This window comes from Macaca mulatta, chromosome 12, assembly GCF_049350105.2.
Source record: "Macaca mulatta isolate MMU2019108-1 chromosome 12, T2T-MMU8v2.0, whole genome shotgun sequence".
NCBI lineage: Eukaryota > Metazoa > Chordata > Mammalia > Primates > Cercopithecidae > Macaca > Macaca mulatta.
Window position 1 is genome coordinate 16015143 of NC_133417.1, and position 19796 is coordinate 16034938.

General features: G+C 40.0%; 1 protein-coding gene across 12 annotated transcripts in view; it reads left to right on the top strand.

Moving 5' to 3' along the window:
* CLASP1 (cytoplasmic linker associated protein 1) overlaps positions 1-19796 on the top strand; it is a 312280-nt gene that overhangs the window by 200684 nt on the left and 91800 nt on the right. For 7 of the 12 annotated variants that reach the window (XM_077956841.1, XM_077956844.1, XM_077956846.1 and 4 more), the window contains exons 15-20: positions 401-460; positions 1261-1338; positions 3123-3290; positions 3823-3872; positions 4639-4809; positions 19271-19375. In XM_077956841.1, coding sequence (XP_077812967.1) covers positions 401-460; positions 1261-1338; positions 3123-3290; positions 3823-3872; positions 4639-4809; positions 19271-19375 — 632 coding nt within the window. Of the gene's footprint in view, positions 1-400; positions 461-1260; positions 1339-3122; positions 3291-3822; positions 3873-4638; positions 4810-6639; positions 6688-19270; positions 19376-19796 lie in introns of all 12 variants that reach the window. The other 5 variants (XM_077956839.1, XM_077956840.1, XM_077956843.1 and 2 more) reach the window with 1 other exon arrangement.

Sequence of the window (19796 nt, forward strand, 5' to 3'; positions counted from 1 at the left end):
CATTTTCTGAAATTAATGCAAAGACCTGATTCTGTCGTGTTTCTTGATCTTCTGTGCATGCGTACATTTTCTATTAACATATTACTTAGGATAGTGTAAAAACGAATGACAGTGGTAAGTCCTTTTAGTGATGTTGCCATGAAGTGCAAGCTTCTGATTGGAGAGAAATGCTTGGATCCTGGCCCTGTGTCCCTGTGGTACCAGTAGGTGCTTCATTACTTTCATTTGCTTTGGTTTTTAGTCAGTTCTGATTCATTCTTTATGTTCTGTTTTTCTAATCACAGAAATCAGAATAAATTTACTAATTATAAAAAGCAGTATTGGGTCACTTAAGAAAAATGCTGTTTCATTTTCACTAAAATATATATTAATAAGTTGTGTATTTCTTAATACTTTTTAGGCGCTGTTTTGAATTTTTAGATTTGCTTTTACAAGAATGGCAGACACATTCACTAGAACGGTGAGCATCTGATTTGAAACCATTTTTCCCTCTGAATTGAATCTTGAGAGTGAATGCTTTGGTGAGTGGTCCAGCTGGCTTTCTGTAAGAATGGAGGAATATATGCATTTGTTTTCATGACTACGTCTGTTGTTTTACTGATGTTGGTCACATAATATTCGCAGACACTTTTAGTGAATTTCATTGGTTGAAATACTACTATGTCCGTGTGCATTCTGACAGCTGCAGAGCCAGTAGAAACTCTTACTGACTCTGGCCCTGCTGCTTGACATCCCCTTCAGTTCCTATGAGGTAACTGTTTAAAGTTGCTGTTAGTAGACGAGTTGTAGCTGTTAGGTCCTTCAAGGAATTTCATTCATTTGAAAGTTTTCTTTTTCTCCCTCTGTATTTGATGTAGACAGCCTATTCAATATTAAGGTCATTATCTCATAATTTCCTTAGAAACTAGTTCTGATATGAAAAACACAAGATTTTGTTTTTGGGGTTCATAAAAGATTGAGCTGTAAGTGCAAATTTTGAAAAATCAGCTTTTGTTTTTAAAAAAAATCCCACAAGAGAATAGAGTTATGAAAGTCTTTAGGTATGGGTGGGTTGGAGTGGAGCTAGGGTGTTGGGGCAGGGCTGAAAATTAAAGGATGGTAGGAGTGCTCTGCTTTGCCCAGCCACCTGGGAATTGACCAGCCTTGGCACAGAGACTCCCAGCTCCATGTTGCTATTTGGAAGTTATTTCTCCCACCTGGTTTCATCCGCATTAAACCATACATTTATGATTGTTACTGCTTTCTTTTCTAAATATCTAGACACATATCAGTATTAGCTGAAACAATAAAGAAGGGAATACATGATGCTGATTCCGAAGCAAGAATAGAAGCCAGAAAGTAAGTTTTTATTGTACCCCACTTTTTAAATTAACTTCTTCTGTATTTCACATGAATTATATGGATTGCCTTATTAAAAACTTGTTAAGTTACTTGAACATATTTGTTAACCATGAATTTTAAACATGACCCCCAATAGGCCATTTTGGAATATTTCTGTCTTTTTTAAATAACATCACTCAACCTTGTGAATAAACAGGACTGAGGGAGACAAAAGAATGCTCATTTTTACATTCATCACAAATTATCACATAGCTCTGGAAGGCACTTGTATACATGCTCAATGTATTCATTTATTCATTAAGCCATATTGTAATCCAAAGCTGCTTTAATGATTTACCATGAAAAATCGTGGCCACTGGGAATTCTCTTCCTGCAGTCACTTCTTTGCAAGCATCTGTGATTCCTTGGTGTGAATCATATTAAGGGGAGCTGAATTGACCTAATGCCTGGGATTATCACAGTGATAACTTGCTGTTTCTGTCTCACAAATGAGGTACTTTTGCCATTAGGACTGTTTCCTCCAATCATGTGGGCATGGCCTCTGTATTTGTTACCTCCTTGGAAATTTTTTTTTTTTTTGAGATGGAGTCTCACTTTGTCACCCAGGCTGGAGTGCAGTGACACAATCTCGGCTCACTGCAAGCTCTGCCTCCTGGGTTCTCGCCATTCTCCTACCTCAGCCTCCCCAGTAGCTGGGACTACAGGTGCCCGCCACCACGCCTGGCTAAGTTTTTGTATTTTTAGTAGAGTCATGGTTTCACCATGTTAGCCAGGATGATCTCAATCTCCTGACCTCATGATCTGCCCGCTTTGGCCTCCCAAAGTGCTAGGATTACAGGTGTGAGCCTCTGCGTCTGGCCTTGGAAATAATTTTTGCTACTGTGACTGTAAATACCAGAAGTTTGATATTAAGACATTCTCTCTTGGGCAGTGCATCGATAACTGCTGCCAATGTTGCATCTGTGGTTTTTTTTTAATTTACTCTCATAGTTGACCAACTCTCCTAATTGATACATGCTAAAATCTAATCTGCATCATTATGGTTTTGCTTAGCTGCAGTGATGCATCCTGATCTAGTACTTGTTGATCTTTGACTGCCTTCACAGTTAAATTATATTTCACTTGTTTCTGAGCTTATTATAACTATGAAGTGTTCGTGCCAATTTTTTCTTGGCTGGTTTCTACCAAAATAAGTGACATAATTAGTCATTGCTGAACACTGTTAGGAATGGATTTGTTAATGATCTGTTTATGCTGTTTTTATCCTTGTATTGGACCCTTCCCATCCCCGGCCCATTTTTTTCTTGGTCTTTAGTCATAATGTGATACCGATTTCAAGTAGCTCAGAACATTTTAAAATTTTTCTTTTGCACATGTTACCTAAGGCAATTTTAAATACTTTATATCAAGAGATGTGTAATTGAATTTATAATAGCTGCCATTTTAATGAGTCTGTCCTGTGTTCTAGGTATAGTCCTAGATGTTTAGCTGCACCTTCCCTAAGATTCCCCAGTTTTGCAAGTTAGACTCTTTAATTCCCATGTTATAAATGAGGCTGACGTTGAGAGAGGGTAAGTGACTTGCCCATTGTCTAAAAGACAGTAAAATTGTGAGGCCGGGATTCGTACCAGGTCTCCTTTGTTCACCCTCTCCTCCTGCTACTATTAGCAGCTAAACTGAGGCTTCCAGTCCTTGAAAATCCTCTGTGGTGTACTCCAGAGTTCAGCGAAAGACCTGTGTGGATCCTTGGATTAGAACAGGATTTTGTGTGTTTCCTCTAGATGTTACTGGGGTTTCCACAGTCACTTCAGCAGAGAAGCAGAGCACTTATACCACACCTTGGAGTCCTCCTACCAGAAAGCCCTGCAGTCCCACCTGAAGAACTCAGACAGCATAGTGTCTCTGCCTCAGTCAGACCGCTCGTCTTCCAGCTCTCAAGAGAGTCTAAAGTAAGGGATTCATCTTTGCTTATCATTCTCGTGAGAATTTGTGTTTCAAAGTTTGTCGCATGAGAACACAAATTCTAGCTATGTTTTTACATGTGTGCTTGTTACAACACCCCCTTACTTCAGGTGGATCCTGGTGCAAAGTAAGACACCACCACGGAGTGGTAAGAAATAGGTTGCTTTGGTCTCTACCATACTATTTTTCAGTTAAATTTATATGGCAGTCCTAGAATACAGTTTTAGAGTAACATAAGTGAATTATGGAGTAGTGTGAACTATATACACCAGTGCTTCAGAGAGTCTTCTCAGAGGATATAAGTGTGAACCTGGAGACAAGTTTGGAAATGGAGGGCGTTCAAACTCCATGAATTAATATATTGTCATCTCTGCTCTGTGTTTGATTTCTGTCTGTAGTGACTATTTCACTCTCTGTGTTTGAAATAATTCTTCATCGTAATAATTTCCTGTTGTAGTTTGTATTTGTATTAATTCGGATAAAGTACGTGTAATAAATAGTATACATCTTTACTTTTAGTCGTCCGCTGTCTGCCAAAAGAAGTCCTACTGGAAGTACCACATCTAGAGGTGAGACTGACAGCCGCGGAGAAGGCCTGTGCTCGGCTCTGGTGGTCTGTACGTGCAGCTGCGAGAGGCTGCCCAGGCACGGGAGGCCGGCAGCCTGCTCTCAGTTCCTTCTTAGGCTTGAACATAGCCTGCTGTGCCCTGCTCTGACTCTCCGGCAGAGCTCCGCTTTGTCAGGGCCACTCACTGCTGAGGACAACATTGACGGGGTGACTTAGGAATGAAGCTCTGTGACCTTTTCTCCCCACCTCCCCTGCATGTTGACACTGCCACAAACTGCACCTCCTGTCTCTGATCCTTTGATGAGACAGTGAAGACATCTTGGTGGCATTTTGAGCAGCAGCAGCAGTGTGGTGGTGGTTGGTGGTGGGAGAGTGGCGTGTTCCAGAAGGAGGAGGGTGTCTAGGTAAGAGGGCGTGGCACAGTTACATCATTTCATGAGGAGACTCCATAGACGTGAGCATTTTTTCCTTATCTCACTTCTTCATAGCAAGCAGAAACATGGTCCGTTTCCTTGGGGTTTATAGTCTTCGATAACAAGAAAACAAATGTAATTGATACATTACAGTTGAGGTCACTTTTAGTTTCCTTCAGCATTGCCTGAACTCTCTTCTGGGACCAGGAAAAACTGTTGGTCAGTTTTTTATGCTCCAACATTTGTTAAAACGTGGTATTTGTTTTCAGGAAAGCAAAACAACATCAAACTTTAGCAGTGTATTTTCAAAATTCTATGTAGTCCTTATTCATATTTCCTCCTTTATCACTAAAGCTTCTACAGTTAGTACCAAATCTGTGTCAACGACTGGGTCCCTCCAGCGATCTCGAAGTGATATTGATGTGAATGCAGCAGCCAGTGCCAAATCCAAAGTCTCCTCATCTGCGGGCACGACGCCTTTCAGCTCTGCAGCGGCTTTGCCTCCAGGGTCATACGCATCCTTAGGTAACCACACCACTGTCACCCTTTCCCTCCTGCACTGCTCTGCGAGAGATGACTCTTACCTCTTAGCAAAATACAAAAACCCATGATTGAGGCAAGTCTCACTGTTGCAGGGCTACTGTTTAAGTAGCTTTGTGCGCTTGCTGCTGATCAGCCAGCTACCCTTGTTGAGTGTCCCTTTCTTTGGTGCATCATCCGTTTTAGTGATGAGTAAGTACACAGTACATGCGTGCTCGGAGGGTGGGTGGCACTGAGCACATCCTTTGCTCAACTCTTCCTCCTCCTCCGTGGCAAGCCCAGCCACCTCCCATATTGTCAAAGCTAAGTTTTTTCCACCTCTGACTCTGGTGGGAGCAGAGCCAGCAGGTTCAGTGAGGAATTCACCAAAGGTAGTGTAGTTAGGTATTTCTCAATTTGAGAATATAACCAGAGCTGGCAGGGATCATTGGATTGGGTTGTGGGGAATGGCAGGAGGAATCTGAAGGAATGTGATGAGCTCATGAATCAGCATAATCCTGTCTGTGCAAACGAGTGTTGTCCTTCCATGTATCACGTTGGGAGGAGCATGCCTTCTGAGGATTGCCCAAAAATGTTTTTAAAAAATTACTTTCAAAATTTTTACTATCTCACATAGTGACAAATCAGCTACTCATATTTTTCAGCAAATGCTTAGCACGTACTATGTGTCAGGCTAATTGTTTGTTTCGTTTTGTTTTTGTAAGAGCCAATTCATCCAAAGTCAGAATCTAAGGATTTAGCTGGATTGGTTCTAGTTTAGATTTTACGGAAATGAACAAAATTTAAACTTCCTGAAATATTGTGGTGGAGTTACTCATGTAACTTTCAAACAAATTCCGGAGTCAGTTCTAAAACTAATGTTCAGAAAACGTTTTCAACGTTGGAAGTACAGTGAACAAATAGCATTCAGAGAAGATTTTAGGGTCTGCCATTTATTAGCTCTGTGACCTGGAGCAGGCCGTGGAATCTGTAAGTCTATTTTCCATACCTGCAGATTACTTGTAATAATAGCCACCTAACTCATATATGAGGCAAAACAAAATTATATAAAGATTCTTTATAAACTATTGTCCTGTAAGGTGGAAGACAGTGTGATTGTGATAGGAACATTATTAATTTGAAAGATATGTGTTCTGGAACATCTGCTCAGTCAGTCTTGTTTTTATGGAAATACCTCATACACACATGACAATTGAGAAGAAACAATGTCATTAAGAACTCTCTTTTTTAAATGATTTTAACTATTCCAACATTATGTTATGTAACCATTGAGAAAAGAAAGGAGAAGTAACAACTCTTCCCTCCTACGCTGAATTAGTTCTGTTAATTTTAGTTTAGTTTTTCAGTACTTACCTATGCTTTAGTATATTAGATCCACCTTTAGTATTTGTAATTAGTGTTTGTTTCATTGCTGGAAAAAGTGAGTAAAAATCAGCCATTAAAATACTCAGTGTTTTTGTTTTTCTGTCTGTATTTGGAGTGTTTGAATATGACTGGTATAGACTTCCCCCAGTGCTAGTAAAAGCCCTCACATCTTTTGGTATGATAATATGGAACTGACCCTTCAGAAGCACTGATGGTAAGTTTTCAGTCAAGTATTAACCTCTTCAAAGAACGAGACTGGAGTATTCAAATTCTCTGTTTCCTGAGAATTCTACCTCAATTTCCCTTATTTTGTCCCCAAACGAAAACACCAAAAAATTGAAATATAACACAATCCTACTGAGAATTTGTTACAGTTGCTACTTAGGTTGACACATGACATCTTTGCAAAAGTGTAGCATTAAAGCTGATGATCCTTTTCCAAACTTCTAGAGTCCAGACACATGAGGGAAGACATGGAGTACATAGGCCTGGACTCAGGTACCATGCTCGACAGCTTTCGCTGCTGGACGTGTAGTTGGGATAGGCATTGCTAGAGCAAGCTTCTCTGAGCTTCTTACTTGGCTCTGCCCTTTGGGTAACTCTTCAGTATTTTATCTTCTAGTTCCTCCTCTCTGCCCTGTTCTGCTGGTACTTTCTTCCAAGAAAAAGGAACTCTTAAGAGGATTAGAGTTGGCTAAAACAAAAAACAATCTTTCTTTCAACTGTGGCACTACCCTGGGTTGCCCTTCTATGTTTTATTTTCCAAAGGCAAAAAAACCATTATGCTATGTCAAGCTAATTTCAATACAAGGCACACTTACTTGCTTCAGACTCTGCTTTGCTGTTGAACTTGTTTCCCTTTTAATTTTGTTTTAAATTGTACTTTTGCTTTTTTAGTAGCTAATAACATTTGGCTTTTTAATTTTTTGAATGTTACTAACTGTTCCCTGTTATCCCTTCCCTTGTTTTTTAATTTGCTTAAAGATGGTACTACCACTAAAGCGGAGGGTAAGCGGTTTGTTTCTGTGATTGAGGTGTGTCTCACTTTCTCTGGTCCTCTGTTCTCACCGAGTGTTGCCCAGTACCCACTTGTCCTCACCAAGGTCCCTGCATGAGATGTTGCACGCTGTCCCTCCTCCTCTCTTTTCATTCTGTCTCCATTGGGTTTTTGCCCTACCTCTACCTAAGTTCTCCTTCCCTTTCCTGTTCAGTCTTTGTTCTTGTGAATTTTAGCACTAAAGTATGCTGTGCGTGGTTTTTCATGCTGAGTCCACACTCTGGGGAGGAGCGTCGATGTCACACTGTGTGCTGCTGTCCTCATGGACTGCCTGTCTTGGGTTTTATTACTCCTGAAGCACTACCTTAGCTTTTGTTTCCTTTTCTTTCCTTTTGTGCTTTTGTGGGCCTCTCAGGATTTGCCTTTCCTGTTTTGAAAGTAAATTTCAATGTCAATTATTCAGACTAAAGGCTGGTAAACGTTTTCTAACAGGTAATTTAAAGAAATTTTAAAAAAAAATTTTTTTTCTCTCCTCTAAAGGTACTACTGACTTACATGATGCTATTTTTTATTTGTCTCGTGGACACACGCCCCATTCATTTATTTACTCTCATTCATCCCCTCATCAACCATGTATTAAATGCCTTCCATGTGCCGTGTTTTGTATTATACACCAAGGATATAACAATGCTGAAAGAAATAGGCATATCCAAATCCACTTTATTTTCTTTTTTATGCCATTCTCAAGAAGCTCTTCCTATTTTTGCATTACCTTTAGAATTTTAGACATAGTTTTTTTAGTCTCTGCAGGTTTTTGATAAGTGCATGTAAGACAATATTATTCCTTTGCTAGATAGAACGCGTGATAATGCTTTAAGTAATTGAAATTTAGAGGAACAGTCTCTGCCTAAATAGAGGCTTAGACCCACCAACCTTCAGGATAATTACTTAACAATTAGGCAGAGCTAGTTCATTTTCGTATATTATTTAGTCGCCCCAAAGGGCTAGCAGGCAAAGTTGGCTGGGTTTAGCTTGATGTGTGCAGCTCAGTTCCTTTAATCCATGTGTTACTTTCTAAGGACTCATAAAGGAAAGAGAGGAATGGATTTTTTTTTTTTTTAAAGGTGAACATGGTCCCAAGATCAGTCTTTCTTAAATGTATCACATCGTGAGAATTACTTGGATACTTACTAAAATAAATACTCTTAGCTCCTTCCCCCTGAAGATGCTGATTAAGTTTGGAAGGAACCAGAGAATCTGAATTTCTACTCAGCCTCATTGGTGGTTCTTAGGGTTGGACAAGTTTGTAAAACAAAAAATTTCCAGAATTAAATAAAGACAAGAAACCTCTGTGCTGATGAGCACGTCATGTCTGACAGCAGAAGGCAGAGGCTGGTGTGATTGAAAAGCTGGTTGATAATTTTCTTCATTTCTTAAGCTGATATGGGTAATTTTATGTGTCTCCTCCCCAAAGAAACAGTCCTGAGTGTTTTCTCAGCCTTGCTGGGAGGGGAGTAGGAGAGTGGAAGAGAATAATGTAGATGAAATGGAAAGCAAAGACACTACATGGGAAATTATATGTTTTTCCAGAATGTCCTGATTTCCATGCCTATGTAACAGAATTGAAATCAGCCTGTTGTTCCACCCAGCCCTAGAAGTTTTTAACCTTTTTTTTTTTTTCCCCATCAGTTCCACAGTCCTGAGTAAGGTCAGAATTGCCGCCTCAGTTATTGTACAGGAGACTAACTCTCTGGTTTTCCTTCTGCTGGGAGAAATTGCTTTTCTAGAGAGCTCAGACTCCAACAATAGAGACCCTTGCTGGAGAAGCACAGAGAGTGTCAGTGTTTGTGTACTGGGGCTGCACAGGCTGTGCCAACACCTGGCTAGTCAAGGCCTAGAGAGACCCGTGAGTCTGAACACTTCTAGGTTGTCATTGTTCTGTTGGTTTCAGCAGTGAGACTGAGAGAGCCTGTTCTGTTTAGAAACGCCACAGTGGTTTTTTAGGTAAAGTCTGCAGGAAATGTCACTTGGTGCCTTTTCAATATGAGTTTTCCACCTGCATTTTTGGAACCATTATGGGCCTTTTAAAAATTTATTAATAAGTCTCTTAAATATTTCATAATCTAGCTTATGAGACAAGATGATTTTAAAACAGTTGTATGCTCTAAATTAAAAACTTACAGGGTGGGTGCAGTGGCTCACCCCTGTAATCCCAGCAGTTTGGGAGGCCAAGCAGGTGGATCACCTGAGGTCAGGAGTTCGAGACCAGCTTGACCAACATGGTGAAACCCGGTCTCTACTAAGAATACAAAAATTAGCCAGATGTGGTGGCATGCGCCTCTAGTCCCAGCTACTCAAAAGGCTGAAACAGGCCAGGCACAGTGGCTCATGCCTGTAATCCCAGCACTTTGGGAGGCCGAGGCGGGTGGATCACAAGGTCAGGAGATCGAGACCATGCTGACTAACACGGTGAAACCCCGTCTCTACTAAAAATACAAAAAATAAGCTGGGCATGGTGGTGGGCGCCTGTAGTCCCAGCTACTAGGGAGGCTGAGGCAGGAGAATGACGTGAACCCTGGAGGCGGGCCTTGCAGTGAGACGGGATCGTGCCACTGCACTCCAGCCTGGGAGACAGAGCCAGACTCTGTCTCAAAACAAAACAAAACAAAAGGCTGAAACAGGAGAATTGCTTGAACTCAGGAGGCAGAAGTTGCAGTGAGTGGAGATCATGCCACCGCATTCCAGCCTGGGCAACGGAGCAAGACTCCGTCTCAAAAAAAAGAAAGAAATTTAGGCAGTACATTTGAGTTTATTGGCAATTTTATTACTATAGTAATTGAGAAAAATATATGTTCCTTAGGAGCTATTCATTGTCTACATCAAGGAATCCTAACACGGCTAATTAGAAAAATACTTTTTGTAAAGAACAAAAAACTCAACTTTTGGATGAAAGTTTATTTTTAGGTTATTGTCTTCAGTATATTATGTTCAGTAATTTTGGAGATTTTGATGAGGGAAACATAATGTCTTTTATGTTGCACATGAGGAAGTTTATGATTAGATTGTCATATGGTAAATGAATGCATTCTCATACTTTTTAAAAAAGCTATTATGCTTAGGAAAAGCATTCATATTTTTCCCCAAATAAGTAACTTTAAATGAAAAGTTACAGTGCTTGGAATGGCCTGTGGGACTGACAACCATTGTTTGTTTTGGGGAATAATCATGTTTATTAAAATGTTGTCAAAAGCCGTATCAACTTAACTTTCGGTGTTTTTAATTAAGATTACACAATAAAAACCATATAGCCTTGTCTTCAGGAAAAAGAACTTAGATTTTAGTACAGTTTTACAGGGAAATAAAATGTAAAAAATTATCCAAGAACTGTAAATTTTAGGTAATTGGTCTTTTTATACAATGGGAAAAGTACGCATGTCTATATATTGAAGTAAAAGGGTGTTAAGCCTCTTTTAAATTTTTAAAATATGAAGGAATTTTTTTTTTTTTTTTAAGGCAGGGTCTCATCTGTCACCCAGGCTCTGGAGTGCAGTGGTGCTATCACAGTTCACTGCACCCTTGACCTGCCAGGCTCAAGTGATCCTCCTGCCTCAGCTCCCTACCCTGCCCGTCAGAGGTGGGGAGCTGGGACTGCAGGCATGCACCACCATACCTGCCTGGCTAATTTTTTAATTCTTTTGTACAGATGGGGTCTCCCTATGTTGCCTAGTCTGGTCTTAAACTTCTGGGCTCAAGTCATCCTCCTACCTCAACCTCCCAAAGTGCTGGGATTACAGGTGTAAGCCACCATGCCTGGCAGAAAATTATTCTTTTGGGGAGAATAGTCATAGGTAGCGAATTTAGAAATGATCGAGTTCCTCGGTTTTGGTTCTATGAAAGATGTCAGTGTATGAGTAAAGGCTGGTTTAATTATGCCCCCAAGCAGTGAAATGTGCAACAGATAGGTATGCCAACACGTCCCAGTGTGATGAGAACGGAGACTTACTTTGAAGACCTTTTAATTTTATAATCTGTAATCTGGGAATTTGCTGAAACATTTGAAACATGCAGGGAACAGAAAAACCCTGGTGACATGAGGCTATTTAGTGGTTTTTCATTTGCCTAACAAGGAAATAGGGAAACCAGGCCCACAAACTACACTTGGTACACAGGCTGAATTTCTCCTGGTTTGGAGTCTTTTCTAGAAGGAATGGCAATGTGAGTGAAAAAGAATCCTTAGGAGCAGTATTTAAAAGTCATGAGATGAGTGATCTTTCTTTATTCCATGAAAGTTGAAGGCTTTGGGAGCTGCTGTAGCTCAGGCGGGTTGCCCTGGGACTCGAGGAGGCGAGGCTACACGTTCGAGGCCAACCTGGTCAACACTGATTAAAAAAAAAAGAAAAAGAAAGTCGAAGGCTTTGCGCTCCTCTTACAAGTCTTTGTTTTCCTCTGAGTCTGGCTTTGCTCTGGTTAGGTTTGTTTATTGTTGTGTATCTTGTTCATCCCTCCCTCCAAAATTCTTTTTGCCGTACAGTTCTTTACCTCTTTTTTCTTTTTTCTGTTACTTGTGCTGACTTTTTTTCTTCCTTCACATCTATCTGCTTGTCTCTGTTACTTAATAGATCGTAATACAGAACTGAAGTATATTTTTACTGTTTGTTGCTTTATTTTTATTTATTTATCTGTATTTTGAGATAGGGTGTCACTCTGTCACCTAAGTTAGAGTACAATGTCATGATCATGGCTCACTGCAGCCTCGACTTCCCAGCCTCAAGTGATCCTCCCACCTCAGCCTTCCAAGTTGCTGGGACTACAGGTGTGCAACACCATGCCTTGCTAATTTTTTGTGTTTTTTTGTAGAGATAGGATTTCACCATGTTGCCCAGGCTGGTCTCGAACTCCTGGAATCAAGTGACCCTCCCTCCTTGGCCTCCCAAAGTGCTGGAATTGCAGGCGTGAGCCACTGCGCCCAGCCTGCTTGTTTCATTTATTGAAACTTTTTTCCCCTAATTACCACAGAGCATTTTATATCATCTTTTAAAAACGTACACAGGTACTCATAGTAATATTACCAAATCAATAGACTGAAAACAAAACAAAATGAAACAAAAGACACCTCTTCCTATAAAATAAATATATATCTGAGTTTTACACAACAGAGACCCTTTAAGCTGCATAGCTGTGTTCCCAAAAAAGTAAGGAAATGTTCAAAACCAAGAGGTTCACAGACTGGAGTGACAAGCTTGAAGTGATTTTTAAGGCTGTCCCCGAGGGCTCAGTTATTGACGTGAATAGCTAGACACACAGATCACAAGACCTTGAGTTGACCCAAGGTGAAGATTGAGAGTTGGCATTAAGCATTGACAAGGGGCTATATATGCATGACAAGATGGACAAGTGAGAAAAACAAAACAACACAAAAACTCCTCTTTATCTTCAAATTGATATGATGTCTGTCTTGACTTTGCCTTAGACAGAGGGGGGAAAAAAACCCCTAATCTTTTTTCATAATTTGTAACTAAGCTGTCTACTCACACAAGTTGTGGTTTTAAATTTACTTCACTTGTGGTCTTTGGAAGACTCCAAGCTAATGAACTAAAGTAGTTTGTGTTTATAGCCCCCAAGGGTGCTTGCCAGGAACAAACATTAAACTTCTGTAGCGGAAGCGGCTGTCAAATCTAATTCCTCGGGTTTCCTGCAGATGGAAATCAGCGAAGTAAGAGTTCATATGCTGAGTTATATCCATTATGAGTAAGAGGCAGCAGAGAAAAAGAATAAAAACAGAATGTACCCTTAAGGACTTAAGGATCTGTTACAAAATGTAAAATAAGTGTTTAAAAGAAATAAGAAACTTGTATTTTTTAAGGATATATACAACTTAGTAGCCAGAATAATCCTCCCAATTGAGAATATATTACTGTTCTAGAGTAAAAACAGTGAATCCACACAGCTTCAAACCTAAGCGTGACAGGAGCCTTAGTGTGTCAGGGCTAATGCTGGCCGTCACCCTAAACTCCTTGGGCATTTGATGTGATGATTGTGCAGAACAGAAAGGACAGAAAGCCCAAGCCCACTTAAGACCTGCATCGTCATTGGTGAACAAAAAGTTAACTCTACTAAACTGAAAAGAGCAACGGAGAAATTTGCCCATCTTAACTCTGGTACTGGTTAGAGGGGGAAAGTAATCTCCCTCGAGAATGCACAACCAAAATCTTGATGCAGGATTCTGGTCAGAATTTACATTACCTTTGTAGTCTGAAAAACCCAAATAGATAAATCATTTTAAGTTGACTGTAGATTACTTATGTCCACAGGACACAAACAAAATCAGAGATCTTCTTTGGAGTAATTCAGCTTTAATCTAGATCTTAAAGAATTTCCATAAATTTCCAAGAAGAGTAATCATTTCATTGTCTTAACAGTTAAAGAAATAAAGTGAAATTTTAGAAAGGGAGTAAGAGGCTGTCAAGAATGACCAAGCAGATTTTGAAAAAGAACAAATGGAACTTCTAGAAATGAAAATATAATAATTTTTTAAAATAAACTGGTCGGGCACAGTGACTCACACCTGTAATCTTAGGAATTTTGGAGGCCGAGGCAGGAGGATTGCTTGAGCCTGGGCAATATAGTGAGACCCCATGTCTACCAAAAAAAATTTTTTTACAGTTAACCAGGCATGGTGGTGCACACCTGTAGCCCCAGATACTTGTGAGGCTGGGGCAGGGGGATCCCTTGAGCACAGAAGGTTGAGGCTGTAGTGAGCCATGATCATAACCGCTGTACTACAGTCAGGACAACAGAGCAAGACTCTGTCTGAAAAAAATAAAAATAAAAAACTGCATGGGTAAATTGAGCAGTAGAATCAGTGTAACTGAAGAGAGAACTCATGAATTAAGAAAGTTAGGAAGAAATTATCCAGACTATAGTACAGAGTTAGAAAATATGACAAAGTTGTTAAGTTACATGCAAGATAGTAAAGAAATTTAACATGTCTAATGGGAGTTTAAGAAGAAGAGGGAGAATGGGGCACAGACAATATTTGAAGAGATGATGGTTGGGAATTTTTCATAATTGGTGAAAGACACGAAAGCCAGGCACAGTGGCTCACGCCTGTAATCTCAGCACTTTGGGAGGCTGAGGTAGGGCTCTCCATGTTGCCCAGGCTGGTCTCGAACTCCTGGCCTCAAGTAATCCACCTGCCTCAGCCTCCCAAAGTGCTGTGCTTACAGATGTGAGCCACTGCAACCAGCAAAATTTCAGTTTTTGAAAATACTGATAAAGTAGGCAAACTTTTGAAAAATGACGAAATACAGAAAAGGTACAAATTAACTGTTAAGAATAATAAATTAGGCATAAATGTGGATCAGTAGAGTTTTAAAGGTAATAGGAAGCCAGGTACAATGGCTCATGCCTATAATCCCAGCACTTCGGGAAGCCAAGGTGAGAGGATTGCTTGAGGCCAGTTTGAGACCAGCCTGGGCAACATAGTGAGACCCCCGTCTCCACAGAAAATTCATAAATTAGTTTGTCGTGGTGACATGCACCTGTAGTCCCAGCTGCTCCCAGCTACTAGAAGGCTAAGGTGGGAGGACAGCTTGAACCTGGGAAGTGAGGCATCAGTGAGCTGTGATCACTAGCCTAGGCAGCAGAGCTAGACTCTGTCTCAAAGAAAACATAATAATAATTTTTAAAAATTAAGGTAATAAGATAAATTCAATTCAAGAACAAATTGCACAAATTTCGGCCGGGCGCGGTGGCTCACGCCTGTAATCCCAGCACTTTGGGAGGCCGAGACGGGCGGATCACGAGGTCAGGAGATCGAGACCATCCTGGCTAACACGGTGAAACCCCGTCTCTACTAAAAAAAAAAAATACAAAAAACTAGCCGGGCGAGGTGGCGGGCGCCTATAGTCCCAGCTACTCGGGAGGCTGAGGCAGGAGAATGGCGTGAACCCGGGAGGCGGAGCTTGCAGTGAGCTGAGATCCGGCCACCGCACTCCAGCCTGGGTGACAGAGCGAGACTCCGTCTCAAAAAAAAAAAAAAAAAAAAAAAACAAATTGCACAAATTTCAAGAAAACCCAAAACTGTTTTCTTCAAAGAAATGAGCCATGTGAGTGGTTTTAAGACTGCTCATTAAACAATTTGAATCAGTAGTTAAATTCGTTGCCCTATTCCCGCCCTGCCAAAATAAACAATAAAAATGGAAAAGATACTCTAAATTCCTGCCATGCTCAGATGGTTCCACATGCAAGTATCAAACACTGGATAATTGCATTGTCAGTTTATCAGTGGAGATGCAAAAAAACATAATAAAAGCAGGTAATTCCAAGCTTACGTAAACTCAGAGCAAAGGAAAAGAGGGAGTACTTCCCTCACTGGCTTTATGCAGCTAGTATGACCAGAGCACATACAAACATTGTGTATGTGAGTGTATATGTCATGACCATGTAGGTTCAGCCCAAGTTTAATTTTTCTTCTTTTCTTTTTGAGACAGAGTCTCACTTTGTTGCCTAGGCTAGAGTGCAGTGGCACGATTTTGGCTCACTGCAACCTTTGCCTCCCAGGTTCAAGCAATTCTCGTGCCTCAGCCTTCAAAGTAGCTGGCATTAGAGGCCTGCACCACCATGCCCGACTGATTTTTTGTATTTTTAGTACAGATGGGGTTTCGCCATGTTGGCCAGGCTGGTCTCAAACTCTTGTCCTCAAGGGATCTGCCCACCTCAGCCTCCCAAAGTGCTGGAATTACAGGCGTGAGCTGCTGCGCCTGGCCTAATACTTTAAAATTTATTAATGTAGTTCAAATTCAGGAGAAAAACCCTCTTATCTCAAAAGATCAAAACATCAAAAAATTCAAACGTTTGTGATAAAAATTCTTGGCAACTAGGCACAGAAATGAATTTTCTTTTTTTTCTTTTCTTTTTCAGACAGTTTTTTGCTCTTTTGCCCAGGCTGGAGTACAGTGGCACAATCTCAGCTGACTGCAACCTCCGCCCCGGGTTCAAGAGATTCTCCTGCCTCAGCCTTCGGAGTAGCTGGGATTACAGGCGTATGCCACCACGCCTGGCTAATTTTTGCATTTTTAGTAGAAACGGGGTTTCTCCACATTGGCCAGGGAGGTCTCACACTCCTGACCTCAGGTGATCCAGTCCCCTCAGCCTCCCGAAGTGCTGGGATTACAGGTGTGAACCACTGCACAAGGCCAAATTTTCTTAACCTGTTGACAGATACACTTTCTGTGAAATTTCAGAAATTCTTTTAAAAAATCTTGTTTGAGTCAACAGTGCTTACCCTCACTGCTTCTATTTTGCATTGTATTACATGACCAAGATACCACAATAAAGGCAAAGAAGTAAAAGTGAATTATTTCAGGGGAATAAGCTGATGAGTTATTTGTGAGTTTTATTCTATTTAGATAACCCCAAATCTGTATACAAATTAGTAGAATTAATAAAAGTTTAGCAGAATCCTAGTGTGTTAGGATCAAAATATAACAATTCCATTCTTACCTGCCAAGAACAGACAATATAATTTAATAAAATATAAAAATAAAGCAACTTTAAACAAGTCTATAAAAATTGAGTAAGAACTTTGAAAAAATGATCAAACTTTACCAAAAGACATTGAAAAAGTTAAACATAGAAGATATAATGAATGAGAAGACCAATGTTATAAAGCTTTTCCCCTTAACCCAGACTTTCGCATAATGCCAGTCAGCATTTCAACAGGTATTATTGTGTCTGCACGTACATATGGAAGAGAGCAAAGGGCTTAGGAAAAGGTGAATTTACTTGTCCTGCCAATTAGCAGGATGTCCTTTAAAAAAAAGCTCATCACAGGCAGGTGCAGTGGCTCCCGCCCATAATCCCAGAACTTTAGGAGGCCAGGGCGGGTGGATCACTTGAGGTCAGGAATTGAAGACCAGCCTAGCCAACATGGTCAGATCCTGTCTGTACTAAAAATACAAAAATTAGCCAGGTGTGGTGGTGTGTGCCTGTGATCCCAGCTACTGGGGAGGCTGAGGCAGGAGAATCGCTTGATCCCAGGAGGCAGAGGTTGCAGTAAGCCAAGATCACATACCACTGCACTCCAGCATGGGCAACAGAAAGAGACTCTGCCTCATATATTAATTAATTAGTTAATAAAAAGCTAATCACAGTATTGTGATGTCATGTAGGTATGAACACATTGACTAGAAGGCTGAGAAACCCAGACACACACAAGTGCTGCTTGATAAACAATGAAGGTGGCATTTTAATCAGTAAGAAAGCTGTTAAGTAAATTTATTTCAACATTAGTTAGTTATATGGAAAAAATAAAGTATATCCGCTCTTATCCATACGTACATAAGTGACTCTTCCAGTAAAATATTAGCAAAATAGTATGCTTTAGAAAAATACAGACCTTGTGTTATAATTTTAAAACTTTCTAAATATGTAAAACAAAACCACATAGTTATTGGTTGTGAAGACATGTATTTACAAAAAAAAAAAAAAAAGGGAATGCTGAACACTGCGTTTAGGTTCATGTTACCAAATGGTGGGGGAAAGTAGAATACAAGAGGGTTAGCAAAGAGAGTTTGTATTTTTAAAGCTAAATAAGTATACATGTCCATTTAAAAAGTCTTTGTGACCTAAATATTTTATAATGAGTTTAAGAATTTAAATTCAGTTGGTTTTTCATGTTCACTTTGCCTTTGTGACTGCCTTGATTTAGCTCGGTGACTTCCTTAGGAAAGTCAAAGGTCATCACTCATAGCCTTGCCAGCCAGCCAGGCAGGCACAGGTATCTAGACCAGTAGTGTCACATTGGACAAATTGATTTATTTCCCTGTTTCTCAGTTTTCTCATCTGTAAAATGGGAGTAATTACTTTATGTGCTGTGAGGATTCTGAATTGACTCATATATAGTTGTTAGTAAATGGTATAGCTTTTCACTTCTGTATAGATTCTAGAGTTTGTGTATAAGTTTTTCCTTAAACTGTTATTAAAAGTCATTGATTCTTAACTACTTTTACTATTTTTTTAATGCCAGCTTTCTTTCATTGCTCTTTACCTTCCTTTATTGAACCTTTTTCAAGCTTTAGGATTTGCTTTCTGCGTTACTTCTCTGTAAGCTTTTTTGCTTGCGGGGGTGGAACTGATTTTGAACAACATAAAAAGCCAGTGGGAGTTCAAGTTGGTTGTGGTTTTCCCATTGAATTATGACTGGAGAGGCATTTTGTGCTCTCTGGAAACCAAAAAGGCCCATTTTTTTTTTTTTTTTAAGTTTAATCGCTACTCATACTAGTCTGATCACTAATGATTTTGTGTTTCTGAATTCATTTTCAGTTTTATGTCTTCATGGTTCAATAATTGCTGTAATTTTTTCATAACTGCCTACAGCATTGAATTATCTTTGGGCCATCATTTCTCTTGGTACTCCTAATACTGATTCTTTTTAGCTGTATCTCTCTCTTTAGCTTTATCTTTTCTTTATCTTAGAAACTTACTGACATACATGCTTTAAAAATAGAAGTTTAATGCTACATATCAAAAACACGTTTATTCACTGGGGAGCTATCGCTTCTATGATGGCTGAGTTAAGAAGGTAGACTTTTTTGTTTTGGGTTTGTTTTTTGTTTTTGTTTTTTTTTTGCATTACTCTTATTTTCTATAGTTTTTTTTTTTTTTTTACAGTGACAGCTAATATTTTCTGTTTTTGGAAATTTGCCAGATTCGTAGACCATAGAAAAGAAAATTTAATCTGGAAAAAATTATGGGAAATGTCCTCAAATGGATATCACTTCCTTGTCTGAAGAGATAACATACTAAGATAGTTGGAACCTATAAACAACTGCAGGTCCATGGCTCCATCTCAGGAGTTCCTGCTGTGTCCGTAGAACAGTTACGCGTGGATCGTATGCACGTGTGTGTGCATTCTCACACAGGGGGACGTGGCAGACCTCATGTGGAGGATCTGCTCACACACGCCGTTGCTCCCCTGTAGTTGGCTGGTCAGTGCCTCTCTTCTGGGGCGTGGGTTCTTTTCTTGAGTAGGTGGCACTTACTGGAAATGTTGTGAAACACTCTTTTTGCTATGTCCTCCAGGTCGGATCCGCACAAGACGGCAAAGCTCTGGGAGTGCCACCAACGTCGCCTCTACACCTGATAACCGGGGCCGCAGTCGCGCTAAAGTGGTTTCACAGTCCCAGCGTAAGAAACATATTTTATGGTCTTGCTTACCTCAGTTTTATTCAACAGCTCATTCTGCGGTTGAACATTTTACAATCTTTATATTGACTTCAGAGGGAAAAACACATTTTTTGTGGCTCTAAGATACTGTGAGTATTCTTACTGTTTGTTGGGTAAGCTTAAAAAATGAAACATTCCAGGCATACATTTGTCTCCTGTCCAGGTGATTTACATTTTCATATTGTTAAACATTAAACATTAAAATGTAGTTTTTCTCCCTCCTTTGAAGCCTGTCAAATTGTAACTTAACCTGTTCTGTGACTCATTTTTGCATTGATAAGGAATCCTTCTGATGTAATTTTAGAACGGTACCTTGGGCAGAAAACTATTAATGCTATGTTCTTTCCAGTGGTAAATAAGTAAATCCATTGAAAGCTCTCCC